Source organism: Doryrhamphus excisus, chromosome 13 (assembly GCF_030265055.1).
Source record: "Doryrhamphus excisus isolate RoL2022-K1 chromosome 13, RoL_Dexc_1.0, whole genome shotgun sequence".
Taxonomy (NCBI): domain Eukaryota; kingdom Metazoa; phylum Chordata; class Actinopteri; order Syngnathiformes; family Syngnathidae; genus Doryrhamphus; species Doryrhamphus excisus.
Genome location: NC_080478.1, coordinates 14,095,412 through 14,110,443, shown reverse-complemented (window position 1 = coordinate 14,110,443; position 15,032 = coordinate 14,095,412). Strand labels below are relative to the sequence as shown.

Here is a 15,032-nt window from a genome sequence, read left to right as displayed (position 1 = left end):
ATCCACAGTATCTCACTCGCAAGTCTACTTACTCTACTTACTTACAGGTCACTTGACCCCCCAACCCTCCTCAAATTAGCTGCCAGAAAGTGAGCTGCATGACGTTTCCAAAGCAGACAGATGTTTTACTGCTCTAGAGGTGAGTTTGAATGCAACAACTCTCTGTCCTCCTGTCATGTCCTGTCCTGACATTGTATTAAGGGGGATATTTATGATGAGCCCCTAAGTGCTGCAGCACATATTGGGCCACTACAGCTGCAATTTAGTGCCAGGGGTCCCAGTGAGGGAATCAGTGATTTTTTTGTGTGTATAGGGGGAGAGGGGGGGGCTCCATAATTTCTATTCACTTTTGTGTCATTACATTATTACAGTATTTTTTTTAAGTGACTTGCTTGATTATAATTACACTTCCTGTTTTACTGTTGTATTGTACAGACTAAGAGACTAATTAAATGGTCAGGAAGTTTGTACAGTTCATTGCTGATTAGAGTGTGAGTGTGTGTTTTTTAGTTTTATGAGATAATTAATTTGGGTTTTAATACCTGTGAGATATAAGCAAAATTATTTTGAAATCCATTCTGGAAATACTCCAAACTCTATAGAATACTGTAGAAGTTTCACTTTCTGAATGAAGTAAATGAACTTAAAGATATTCACATTTATTGGGATGCACTTGCAGTATTATGTCACCCCAAATATGAATGGGTTTGGTTGTTTTTTGTTAATATTGCTTAAAAGTGAAAACACCTTGAGAGAGAGGGGGGGGTTTCATTTTGAAAATATTTTTATTATTATTTTTTTCAATAGACAACAACAATATACACATACAATCAAAGCGCTATAAAAGCCAACATTTAGGAAAAATAACGTCCTTAAAAAAGATTGCATCTAAGTTAAGAGCTTTGCGTTTCTTCTTTTTTTTAATTTTTTTTTACAAGAGCTGTGGAGATTGATGATTAAAACCCGACCACGACACTTATCACAACTCATAAATTGGACAATTTCAAAACAAAAAGCAAAAAAAAAGAAGAAGAAATTTGGCTATACGACAAAAAATCACAACAAACACAATAAGTTACATAAAATAATTAGAATAAATAAATAAATAAACATATGATGACAAAAAAAATATTGCAACAATCTTCAATTGTAATAATAATAATAATAATATGTGCCAGCATTGAAAAGAAAACTATGTTGACTCTTTAAGGCAGGTGTACAGCAGGATTTGGATGATTATGGAGGCTATTTCGGACTACACTAAAGGCATTTGTGGTTCTACTTAACAGACAATCCTTCAGTCACACTTGAGACAAATCCGTTCGTCTTTCTCAAACAAAAGCTACAGTGATATTTTTTTAAATAAAAAAAACAAGATTTCTGAACATTTCTTAGGTCTAGAAGCTATCATTGAGTACATGTGCTGTCCTAGAAAAATACCCTTTATAACAGTCAAACTAAGCTTCTCCATCAACTCATTTTGACAAAAGAACATCTCAAAATAGTCTGAGATGTTTAGTTTAAATAGTAAGAGAAGCACTTAACAATCACTGATTGGCATGAAGGGGGGAAAACACCACTCACAACTTACAAACTTTTTGTTAAAACCCAAAAATGTTTTCTTTTTTTTTTGTTTTTGTTTCTGTTTCTTCCTCCCAGTCAAAGGCACAAGTTCTGTGTTCAGCAGGCGGGCCTCACCGGCATTTGGAGCAGGATCACCTGGCGGTTCTCCGAGGGGTGGCACTTGTTTATGTGTCTGGTCAGTCCCGGTGAGCTGTACAGCGTGGCGGGGCAGTACTTGCAGGGGTACGTTTGGGACGAATGCATGAGCCGGAGGTGTCGCTCCTGACCGGCCCTGCTGGTGAAACTCTCCCCGCAGACGGGACAGAGCAGGCGGTCCACGGGGCTCAGATTGAGGGGGCTTTGGTTTGAGGCGTCCTCTGCGGAGGAGGATGAAGGTAGCGGAACCTGCTCGACTGCGCGGTTCTCCTCCAGAACTTTCTTTTGCAGGACCTGGTGTCCCATGATGTGTTTTCTTAGGTATGCCTGGCGCTTAAACCTCTTCCCGCAGAAGTGGCAGTCATACGAGCCGTCATCGGAACCGGACTCGGACAGACCTGGGCTGGGGGTGTCTCTGTCACTGGCGTCTTTGGCTTCTTCTGAGGCTGATTTGACCCCCATGGGTTTGATGCCCTGCGCCGAGGCGGACGGCACCGCTTGGGCAACGCTGCTCCTGGGCTTGTGCCAGCGGCGGTGCGAGGCGAGGTTGGCGGGGCAGCTGAACATCTTGTCACACTCGGGGCACCGGTACTCGACCCGGACGATGCGGGAGCACTTGTGCTGGGCCAGGGAGAAGGGATCCGCGTACGCCTCCTTGCAGAGCTGACACACGAACTCCCCCAAAGGTTTGTTGGCTCCAGAGGTTTGGGGCCTGGGCTTCACCTCCACCGGACCCTCTTTGATTTTGAGCCCCAGCACCGGAGAGGTGGTCACTTCGTCTTCAAAGTTGAGTTTCCTAATGGCTTTGGGTTTCTTGGTGGCGACTTTGGGTTTGCGCTCCGTGCCGTCCGCTGCGGGTCTTTTGGTGCCGGCGGCACGGTTGCTCGGGGCCGGTAGAGCGCTGCTACTGCTGCTGGTGCTAGTGCTACTGGTGGTTCCGCTACGGCTGCTGTTGCTGGTGCCGATCTTCAAGTCGACCGGGGCGTAGAGGAGGTGGTCCAGGCCGGACAGAGAAGCAGGTGTAGGGAATGACTCAGCAGAAATGGGCGAGCCCAGATTGAAACTTCGCTCGAAATATCCCCTGTCGTGCTCCTTGCTGATGGGCCGGGTCGGGCTGTACAGAGCTTGGCACGTCGTCTCGGGGTTGCCGAACTGGGCCGGCTTCTCCATTTTTGGCACCGGTGCGTCGGCAGCTGTGAGATCCGGGGATGCTGCGGGGAGATGCGGGCTGGATGACGCGCACATCGGCAGGGAGGGCTGGGTCTGACCCGGGAAGGCAGCTTGGGTGGGGGTGGGCTCCTGGAGGTCATCCTCGTCCGGCCGAGTCCTGTAGGAAACATGTGCGCACTTTTTGTTTCTTTTTACCAGGAACCCTTTGGGCATCTTGGCTGGGAGCGGCGGGAAGGCACTTGGAGGAGGATGAGGATGGAGACTCGAGTATCCAGGGTGGTTGGAAATATGGCAACACCTGACGCTGGTGGGACTTTACCTCCCCACTATATGGACCCTTCTGATGCTGTTTTCGTCTCCAAGGCATAGCTCCACTCTTTTTATGCCGGAATAATGCCATTGTTCTCGCCCCCCCAGTTGCAGCATCCCCGGCCAATCAGATGCCGCCATCATCCCAGTGGAGTGGCGTGTGGGAGGGCCCCCAGCCTGCTTTGGTGGATTTCGTTGGAGGATGTGCAGATAGCTCAGCAGATGCAATGGCGGTTTATTGCATTAATGTGTGCGCCCTGCCCCTCCCAGACACACAGGCACACGCCGGGACCCCTCCTCTTTTTACGGTCTGATAGCTCCCTATACAAATGCACACGTGCCGTGGCTTTGTGGCTCTCATTTTGGCTGTGGAGAGGAGGGGGGGGGATCTCCAACATTACAACATAGGTTGAGACTATCCATATGCACGTAAAAAACACACTTGCTACATTATTGCATCCGTCCAGTTACGCACGACCTTTACGCACAGTGCACGCCAGCATCACTGACTACTTTTATAGGCCTTTTTTTGTTGTTGTCGGGGTGCTCTTTTTTTTTAGGACACGTGTCTTTCTCGGTAGTTTAACCCCACCTATAAATCAGACATCTCGCTGCATACATAAGTAATAAGAAGACCCTCTGGTCTTTGTGCACAATAGTGACGTCTGCCCATCTTTAGATATCCTTGACTTTTTTTTTGGAGTGCACTTTGCAATCTGGTCCACGGTGTGACAGTTCCACACAAAGATGGACATGAGAAGAAGAAAATAGAAGTTAAATTAGAGTTAAGTCATCGGTTTTCTAAACGTGACACTATTAGTTGAATCTAATTTTAAATGCATGATGTCTGACATCGCAAAAAAAAAATCTCGATTTTATTTTTTATTTTTTCCACATAAATGCTAAATGTAGGCTGCAGTACGCCACTTGGCAGAATGCTTTCTTTTTCCCTTTCAGTCGGCAGACCGGGGAGGAATTAATCTCCATCGTCGTACATTGTTCCCCTCATTTGCATAAAGCTGCAGTATGACCAAGTCAAATAATTACACAATCGGAGCTGAGCCTGGGGCCTGTGCGCCTTCCTCTCAATGGGCCCCTATGCGTGTGTGCTTGTGTGTGTGTGTGTGTGTGTGTGTGTGTGTGAGACACCTGCCTGTGGCACACACTGTTATTTTGCTTCGATTGCTGTTAACTTACACTTAGACTTACTTTATTGACATGGTTTAGATTTGACAGTCTTTTAATCAAATTAAATTTATTTCATTTTTAAACCCTTTTCTTTCTTTTCACTGCTAATATTTTACGTCTTGACCACTATTATTTCATGTAATTTGGTCCCATTTTCATTCATAAGCTTTTATTTCAGATAGAGTCATTGTTTTATTGCATTGTTGAGACTTTGATGGTATTTTAACGAGTTCCTCTTTCGCCATGCTCGTGAGGCCTCAGCTCGTAGTGCGCATGCCATGTGTTTGCTCAGTGGCGCGTGCTGCCCTGCTAGTAAGCATAGGCGCCTAATTAGCATACAGCTGCCGGCTAGCAGCCCTCTCACAAGCCTGTTGTCATTTTCCTCCTTTTTTTTTTGCCTCTCGGCTGAGTTCACTTTAATTTTTGGATTAAGCAAGGTACACCTTTTAAATTTTTAAAGCAACGTTTTAATGTGCGCTGAGTAAACATTTGTAAAAGGTTAGTAAATGGAGTCAGATTGTTACACCTTGTAGAAGCTGAATCAACAAAATACATGAACCAATAACTTTATACCACTGGTGACCAAAGTGCAGCCCGAGGGCCATTTGGATCACATAGCTGTGACCTGGCAAACACGAAGCAATATTTAAACGCTCCAAACACAAAAATGATCCAGTTGAATCTGTTTTACGGTGTTTGCGTGTTTTTGATTTTGGATCATTTCTGTGTTTGGAGTGTTTGCCCCCTTTGGTCAAATTTAAATTGTGTTATGATTGCAATACATTATGAAATAGGACACACTTTGGGTTTGTCACATACAACACAAATTTAAGATATCAAAGTTTTGTTTAGAAGTGTATTGGATTGGTTTTGGCATGCATGTTTGTATGAGGTGGCTATATTCTTCAGTTTTTCTGTATGTAGTCCTCGTTGGACAAAGTTTGGATGACCTGACATACAAAATTCAACCTGATTTACTTATGTTGTAGAACTATACTACATAATAACAAGAGGCCTATCTACTATATGCATTTATCTACAGCAGATAGCTCTCTGTATATGCATTTCGACACTACTGCATACAATCACAGATTCATCAGAAAGGATGAGTGTTTGATACAGCTCTTGTACTGGGTCTCATTCGATTGTGCAAGTGGTCATAATGTTGTGGCTACTTAAATCTAATTTACTTACAGTTTGTTTCCTGGAGAGATTTTTTTTTTTTAGCTTTTATTCCCACCGCAGATGCCTCCAAATGAATGATGGGCCAAGTCAAATTGAAAGTGCAATAGGACAGGGCTCTAACTGGTGCTCCCTACATGGCAGTCTTCAATGCATTGTCAATCAATTACTGTAATGGATTAGCAGAGGTCTTGTTCTTGCTGCTCCTTTTCATGGAGAGAGCCAGCGAGGGACCCAGATTTAATCACGCGGGCTGTGGACACGGCACAGCTTCACTTTCAGCCTCTGTCCTCAGGCTGAGAGTGTGAGGCATCAACAAAAGTGACAAAAAGTAACCAACTGATTGGTTTAGCAAGGCTTGATGGTACTCTTAATGTCTTTTCTTTTATTTTGCTCCTTTAGTTCAGACTGGCAGATAGGGCTGGCTTAATATTTCTGTGTTTTATAGTTATTTTATGAACATGTTGTATTGGGACGCATGTTCACCTGTGAAAACATTTGTTCCTGACAAAAGCCAAAAGATTGCAAGATGATCTCTGTCCTTTGATCACCCACTAGTGATTCTCAATAGTTTGGGGCAAGAGGCGGGGTTCACCCTGGACTGGTCGCCAGCCAATCACAGGGCACATATAGACAAACAACCATTCACACTCACATTCATACCTATGGACAATTTGGAGTCGCCAATTAACCTAGCATGTTTTTGGAATGTGGGAGGAAACCGGAGTACCCGTAGAAAACCCACACATGCACGGGGAGAACATGCAAACTCCACACAGAGATGCCCAAGGGTGGAATCAAACTCGCTTTGTGGCCTGCGTGCTAACCACCAGCCTGTGGTTTTTAAAAGAATTGGGAAAAAAAATCCTAACCTACATGGCCCTATGTGTGAAAAAGTGATTGCCCCCTCTGTCAGTCTGGTAAAGGTTAAAAAAACATTTCTATATCTTTGGGACACCAGCAAACCACAGTGAGAGCCTTTATCCACAAATGGCAAAAACATGGAACAGTGTTTCTCAAGAGTGGCCAACCAGTGTGCAGCGACAAGTCATCAAAGAGGTCACAAAAGACTGCTGAACAAAAACAACAATAAGGCTTGTCTCAATTTTGCCAGGAAACATTTTGATGATCCACAAGTCGTTTTGGAAAATATTGTTTATATTATTATATAATATAGTATGTCTTATACAATCTCATGATTATTGTTATAAAATCTGCTCAATTTTGTCTAATCTCACAGATGTTTACAATAAGAATGAGTCAAAGTATTGGAAACTGCTGGAAGTATAAAAAAAAAAGTCCTAGCTATACACTACAACTACAATAATAAACATATTGTTAGATTAAGATTGAGTCAATTAAGAAGCATTATTATCATGGAAAAGCACAATTTTTGATACAGTTTTCCAGTATACCTATAATGTTGTGACCTATATAAGTGTAAAGTCTTTGGCAGTTCTCAAAAGATGTCAGAGGTTTAGTAAGGGATTGTGCCCTCAGATCCGTGACAAATATAGCTAAGCATTGCTGACAATGATTTTAGCATGGATAGAACACCGTATGAGCAAAAGCTTTAAAGGGACAACTAATGCATCTAAATGTCACATTTGCTTCTCTTCCGGAGACCCTATTATTAAACAAAAAGTCTTCCTACATATCAGTAACTGGAGTCCCAGGGGCACATTTAGCTCTAATATCCTCATCAAAAACATCAGAGTGTCTCTTGATAATCTTCACAGTCCATTGGTTGTTTGGGGCGGGGTCCCCTGCTAGAAAGCATGCCATGGAATGTTAAACACTAATTCACCTCTGAGCTGCCGAGGTGGATAAAGTGATTGTTCTATCTGGGAGCTGATTAAAACCACTCTGCCCTCTTTTTCCCTCCCTCCTGTGTTCACCTCTGACGTCCATCACATTCATTTCTGTATTCATGAGCAGATGAGGAGGCACGGGGCGCTCGGAGGCCGTATTATAGATAATAAGGCCAGCAGGCGCTGCATTCGCTGCCACAGGTTCCCCCCCGGTCCAGCTCATTCAATTACTTCATAAGAGTTCTTGGAGGCGCAGGTGCACTATGGGGGTGAAGAGCAGTAAATTGAGGTACATGCATGTAGACACTCATGCACACACACACACACACACACACACACACACACACACACACATACACGTCCCCATCAGATACAAAGAAAAGGCACGGTATGTACTGGAGATATTTGGCATACATTTAATGGAACGATGATATTGATAATGGTTTGTGCATAAGAAAAATGACATAAGGACCAATGTTCAGAGACTCCAAATATAAGGTCACCATTATCTTGATGAAAGTTCGGACAGCAGATGTATCATCCAGAAGCATGAAGGATGGACTGCGCCCCACTAAATGGACCATGCCTTTTACTTATTGGCTTTTTCAATTACACACTAGCTGTTTTTTTCTTCCAGGACAAAAAGAGAAAAATATTACTATATTAATCCGTGGCATTACAAAACTGGGGATGCATAACATTATTACTAAAGCAAGAAACCCACTTAACCCTTACAATACGTTGTCTCAAAACAACTCTACATTATAACCAATATTTATCTAATAACATGACAAGGAAATGTATTAGGCTGTAAAGCTATAGTTGGACAAACAAACCCTTTCCCTGACTGAGACAAGCTTGCTAGTTTCGACCAGTCCAGGGTGTACCCCGCCTCTCGCCCGAAGTCAGCTGGGATAGGCTCCATAAGCAGCATAGAAAATGGATAAATGGAAGAATGTGCTACACCAAGTCAAGTCATCTCCTCCTTTGTCAGCCATTGTGAGCGTTAATGTCTGCATATCTCTACAGACTCTTTGTATTCTATTGTTTAGTGGCGGTTGGGAAGCAACGTTTGGTGTCCATTACCACCACCCTCTCCTTGTCGAACATCGCTTTGTTTGGCACTGATCAATCAATCACAGGACAAAATGTCTGACATTACTGTATGCCCAAAGGCTGGCCCTGTGAGACAAATCTGAAATCTGATTGGTTCAAGAAACACCCCCATTGCTAATAATTGAAGTGACATCATGTCGTGACTTTTTACTCTGAAGGCACTTGGCAGATTATGTTGGTATGACAACAAACAGAAGACTAAATCTGATTGGACCAAAACAAAAATCAAACATTCACTACTTAAAGCAGTGCAGCCAAGAGATATACTACACAATAAGATACAGTAATAGATGTTTTAATACACTTTCATGGAACAAATACTACAAATTAAGGTGTAAAAGTAGGTCGGTGCTTCTGAGAAAGCTTCGCTGTCCTGCATTGGATACTGTAAGATATTGTAAGATAAGATAAGATGTAAGATAAACTGTTGGTCAAATGTGCTTCCTGTTTTCTAGCATGTCAGACTGCTGTCCATGGTCCTGAACCTGCAGCGCCCGCAGACTTTGAAACACATAGGACCTTGACAGCCTGAAAGGATCCAACCTGCGAATCCAACTCTCAAACTGTAAGTAAGTATGTCAGATTAAGTAGTATTTTGTTCCTTTTCCAATGGTATGACTTTGGTTTTTGTGTTAAGAAAATAGCTATGGGACAGGTAAACCTCTCTTTGGAGCTCAAGCATTTGAATATCCTTAAACATTAAACATAACATTAAACATTAACATAATTTTAAACACATTAAGCCAATCTTTTATATGACCTTTATTTATTTTTTTAAGGATGCCCCTTTTTCCAAACAAGGCCCTCCCCGAAAGGGAACACTCCTCATTAGACAGCATAATTTGCTTTCCCATATAATTGTGCTGTTTCCTTGATTATTAAATGATCACCCTAATTAGAGGAGCATAATAAGGTTAATCAGCCTCTGCTCATCGCACTTATTACTATTCCTTCAAAAATGAAAGGAAAAGATACAGCACTTGATTAATTATATCAGCCTTTTCATCAACTTGGCTGCAGTCCCCCCCCCCCCCCCCTCTGAAATTAATATCATGTTGTAAATGGAAGGAAGGAGCTGGCCGGACACAGACAGATGAAAGATTTCACTCAAATTAATTAAGCACTAATTATGCGGCAGGAGTTGGGAGCAGTTTGCATAATGAGCTCTATCAAAAGAGATCAGTCATGGAGAGGGTCTGTGTTGAGTTTCAATGCAGCCTTCAGATGATACGCACACCGTTAGACGACATGAAGAGGGGCAGCAAAGGAGTGGCCACAGGGTTAAAGCACTTCTCAAGCTGCAGTAGTGAGTCAGGAGTGTTTTGGGTTTTGGACACATGGGAAGGCCTCTTCTTATTGCTTTGCTTCTAACTATACTACAAATCTGATGATGTGTGTGTGGTTTTTTTTGTTTTTTTCCTCTAAGCATCCAATGATGAATTCCCTGGTCCAGCAAGAGGCAATAAGAACAGAATGCACCTTTAAATTTGAGCTAATCACAAATAACCTCCATTGACTTCTCCAGGGAGCCTTAAAGACCCGAGTCACCTCCCACTCCAATTGTTGCCTTATTGCTGATCAGGGAGTGCACCGTGACTGTCCATGCACACAATGCGGGAAAAGGGATTAAAGGGAAAGAAATCTTCAGTCTCTCTCTCTCCGTCTTAATCGCCTGTTTAATCACAGCCGCTGTGTGCAGTGTAGTGCATGGAGTTGAGTTACTTGAACTGATTTGCACCGTAGCAGCAGCAATCATGCATAAGCTAATCAAGGTGTGCAGCCCACTGCTGCCCTTCAAGGTCTCAGAGGGGAATTACAAAGACTATGATTAGTTAATCAAATGAAGAACCCAATGTCCTTTCTTTATTTGTGTTTACACCTGATCTAAATGGAAATTGTATAGTCGAGGCACTTCCACAAGGACACATCTACATGTGAATGATACTTCCTCAGCCCTTGGTGATGAATGCAAAATAAGATCTCTCACCAATCATCATCATCATCATGTTGTGGCATCGTGGAGACTTTTGAATGTCTGGATCATCATGGTCACCATGCGATGGATGCAATCACTTGGTCTGTGGTGGGAAAAGACAGAATAATCCAACTGTTCTGTTGATTGTGTGAGGCAGAATGTCAAGATGGTGTTATTATGGAGTATAAAGGAGTAAAAGGTAGACTTGTTGGTTGGGAAAGGATGGAAGCTTTTTTGGTTTTGGGCAGAAATAAATCAAACGCACTTGAGAAGAAGGTCACAGGTTTAAATTGTCATCGTTGTCAAAGGTGGTATAGAATAGACATTCTAATCTCACTTGCTGCTTACCTTCCTGTTGCGGAAGATGCCTGGTAATATTTGGTTAATTTGGTAATGGTAATGGTTTAATTTTAAAAATTTTAATTTTAATTTTAATTTTAATTTTAATTTTAATTTTAATTTTAATTTTAATTTTAATTTTAATTTTAATTTTAATTTTAATTTTAATTTTAATTTTAATTTTAATTTTAATTTTAATTTTAATTTTAATTTAACATGCATCAGATTACAATTGAGTGCATCACATAATCAGTTCATAGTTCCACATGTCCAAAAGGAGTGGGAAGAAGCAACACTTTAAATCCTACCCCTCCATCTGGTACTTTTACAATCAGTAACTGTTTGTTACATTTGTTCACTTCCTGCTTTCCAAATATAGTTTAACTTTTTTTTTGTTTTTTTGTCAGGTACTGAAGTACAAGGTGATATGACCATACAATGACATAATGGGTACCATAGTAAGTGTCAATATAGTTATATTTATAGCACATCATGACTGGTTCAAGACTCTTCATTTTTGTACTTAGCGAACATGTACTTGTACATGTACAACTTGTATTGTTTCTTGAATTGGCTCATCATTGTGCATTGGTTTTTTTGTGCATTGTCTTACTCAATCCATTCCATAGTTTGATTCCACATACTGAAATGCTATGGCTTTTTAGCGTAGTCCTAGCATATAAAGTTAAGGTCACTCAAAGTATTTCATCTTATGATATTTATATTTGATCAAAATGATATTATTTTATTAGGTGCTTGTCCCTTGGGCATTAAAGCAAACTCTAACACACGTCCGTCTGTCACATGCTTTGTGAGCGTTGTTCCTAAAGAGAAAAGAATTTCCCTCCATTGCTTTGTCATAACTTCCTTCCAGGGGCAGCAGACTTGACCTGCCCACTCCCTTTAAATCCACTTCTATTATTTGTCCATGACAGCACCCCCCTAGATGGCAGGGGCCTCCCTGCAAAGGTACAGGGTCGTGGCCGTCCCAATCCATCTCTGTCTGCCCAATGACTGATTGTGATTTAGTGCACGAGCACCAAGAGATGGTGGACTTCTATTCTGATGAGCAATAGGTGGGACCCCTTTGACTCCCAGCACATGGCACGCAGAGGCAAGACTATGATGAGGGGTCAGAGGCAGCTGGTGCTGGAAAGTGGGGGGCTGGACATGGTGGGGTGCTTAGATCACAAGACAAAGTGTCAAAGCTCCCCCAACCGACAGCCTGAGTCTATCTCTTTACCCATCCATCACCCGGCCACCTTTGTGGTTAGCATAACCGCTGCTAGCTAATCGTTTTATTATCACAGAGAAAAAGGAGTTGACAGTGAATATAAGGCGGCAGAATGGCAACATATATATACATAAACATATATACAGAAGAGCAGAGAGAGGGCGGGGTTAGAGTCGATGAAATGTGCATGCCTGAATTTGCTGTAATTAGAAGTTGATCCAAACCTGAGCAGATCATGGAATATCATCTCAAAGTTGTGCATCCAAATGGTACAATATTCATACCGTTGAATATGCATACTTTTATTCATTTCCACATGAATAAAAACACAGCACCGACATGCAGGCCTGATGTGTTTGTTTGAACATCAGTTAATGGTTAAACCCGAGCGTATGGTGGAACCGCTTGAATTCCATGAAATAATTAGTGTGTTTAATTTTCAACCTGTTCTAATGGTATTTTTCCATCGCTACAGAGGTGACTAAATCCCTCATAAGAATATCGTGTTGATATGATGATCCCGTCAGCTGTTCCCATAACCCAAATATAATAACCCACCAAAATGTGCAACCTTACAATTCATTTGTGTTAATACCAGAGAAAAATTGCTTATCTGCAGGAGCTAAAATGGCTTCCAGATGTCATCATTGCACCGCTTGGAGTGATTCTCGACATAGTTTCATCTCCTTATCATTGTGCTGTTCTGCAAACATAACTAGAATGCCCCAGAGAGTGTTGTTGTTTTTTTTGTTTTTTTTTTACTGTGTATTGCCTCAAACATTATGTATGGCCAAAAGTATTGGGTCACATGAATTACTGCGTGTTTGTGGCAGGGGCTGCACGGTGGATGAGTGGGTAGCATGTCAGGAGAGCGGGAAGATCTGGATGTTTTCTCCAAAAAATGAATGCTATGGTTAATTAGTGACTCCAAATTGTCCATGTATGAATGTGAGTGGTTGTCTATATGTGCCCTGTGATTGGCTGGCGACCGGTCCAGGACGCCTAAAGACAGCTGGGATAGGCTCCAGTATATTTGTGACCCTATAGAAAATGGATCGGGGTCAGAGGTCAGTGGCGTACCACTGGGCTGATCTCACAATTCCATTCTAGTGGATCAAGTTCTTTTTCACACCAAGTTCATCGGAGCTGTTTTGTGCACTGGACACATGCTAGAACCAAAAACTGTTTTCACAGTTGTCTTGAAATTATGCATTATTTACAAAAAAAATTGATTCGGAGCTGCGCCTTTTATATAAATACCTGTAAGGGAACGCTCCAGTTGTCACAAATAAGTTATGAAAGCAGCATTCATGTTGTGTATTCATGCAGGCCAGCACATTGTCGGTGACAGGAAGTTGTGTCAGCCAGGTGAATGTGTGGTCAGAAACCTGATCTGCTGTTGACATAACAGGGACAGGTGCCCCAGTCCAACTAATCCATACACACATGTTGGACTCAGGTCATCCATTAAGGTAGATTGATTCCGAGCTTTAAAAGACCACTCTCCGACCATCCCAGGTCTTTACCTTTACAGTTGCCATGATACCAAATTGCAGTAATTCCACATGGCCTGCACTGGAAAAGGAAAGGAATGTTCAGTGTTTGCGTAGATGATGCTGGAAACATTTTGTTACACAGAAGATTGGCGTGCATGTCTGGAAAATGTCAAATCTCGCCCACGGAAACCTAATTCAGCTTAATGTAACTAAAGTTAGCTGGAAATTAGTGATGGATGCTGGTGAGTGGTGTTCCAGGGCGCTTAGTGACGTAGCTGGCGTGTCCATCTCAGATAACCACATCACCAGCCTATAAAAGCACATTCACTTTGATTCACTGTTATTATCCAACCCGCTCCCTCACGGCCCCTAAATGCCAAATAAAGGTTTACAGGCAGAGCGCAGATATCTGCTGTGCTCTGATTGGTTGAGCGGCCTGCAGCGGTCTCACCTGTTATCCACAGCCCAGTGGATGGTAAACACCCTCAGTCAGACCTGCAGGGGAGAAGGAGCCCATCTGGTCAGCCGCATTAACAACCACCTCTTTAACAATAGCTTCCAGGAAAAGAAGAAGGGTACAACAGGCCATATCAGCCAATAAAAGCAGACTATGCATGACATTTAGCGCCTGATGCCGGGCTTTGCTTTGCACAGGGTTACCTACTGGCTGCAACAGCCCCTGGCAATAAAACAAAAAGCAATCTAGCCACACGCATCGTGTAAAAACGCCTTGTTGGTCTCCTACTTTCTCTGCTAATATGCATGAAGGGGGACATTTCATGTGGCACTCTAAGCTGTAATCAATAAAACAAACAGACATATATCTTTATTTATCATTTTAGCCTTGATAGTTTAATTACATTGTGAATCCGCATCTAGGGACGGGGGGGGGGGGTGCTTGAAATGAAATAGGAGAGAATAGCTTTAAAGGTTATAAACTCGCCAAGGTAAAATGACTGTGACAGTGGCAGTTGTTTGACACAACAGTGCCACCTGGTGTTCACCACCTCTGATAGCACTAAATCGAATAATACAAACTGCAATACAGTATTGAAGTGAAGTATAAGAAACGTTCATACACAACAAATGTCTTTAATTGTTAGATTCTATGGCGTGTTTTAATATTTAAACTAATTTCCTGCTTAAATATCATCAGCCATATAGTCAATGAAAGGCTATCTAGCATATCAGCTAACATTACTATGAAGCTAATTAATGACGTCTTTTTTTGTTTCTGCTGCAATCTAGCGCGTCTAAAAATGAGATGTGAGTAAGACAAAAGGGGGGGCAGAAACAGGGCAGATAGGGTAGGGGTGGACTGTGAACAGCAAGCAGAGGGCTTGCTACAGCTGCTGGCACTAATGAGCATAATTACCACAGTAATAACATTAGCCTATCTGAGGGAATGGAGGAGAAGGACAAGTGGTTGTATTGATGCATGTGTGGGTGTGTTTGTGTGTGTGTGCATGCCATGTATGTGTGTATGTACTGTA

At 42.3% G+C, this 15,032-nt stretch overlaps 2 protein-coding genes across 2 annotated transcripts in view; one reads left to right on the top strand and one right to left on the bottom strand.

The window, feature by feature from the left end:
* Window positions 1-122, top strand: part of ralgapa2 (Ral GTPase activating protein catalytic subunit alpha 2) — an 87,848-nt gene extending 87,726 nt beyond the window's left edge. The window contains exon 43 of the mRNA XM_058089886.1: window positions 48-122. The gene's annotated coding sequence lies outside the window, so the exon portion shown is untranslated. The remainder of the gene's footprint in view (window positions 1-47) is intronic.
* A 705-nt stretch (window positions 123-827) lies between these two features.
* On the bottom strand, window positions 828-3,388 carry insm1b (insulinoma-associated 1b). Its single transcript, XM_058089894.1, has one exon. The coding sequence runs from the start codon at window positions 3,100-3,102 to the stop codon at window positions 1,681-1,683; it is 1,422 nt and encodes a 473-aa protein (XP_057945877.1). The 5' UTR covers window positions 3,103-3,388; the 3' UTR covers window positions 828-1,680.
* Between the last annotated feature and the right edge of the window lie 11,644 nt (window positions 3,389-15,032).

Excerpts from the sequence above, each read along its gene's own strand:
- insm1b (XM_058089894.1), bottom strand. The coding sequence starts at position 3,102 with ATGCCCAAAGGGTTCCTGGTAAAAAGAAACAAAAAGTGCGCACATGTT.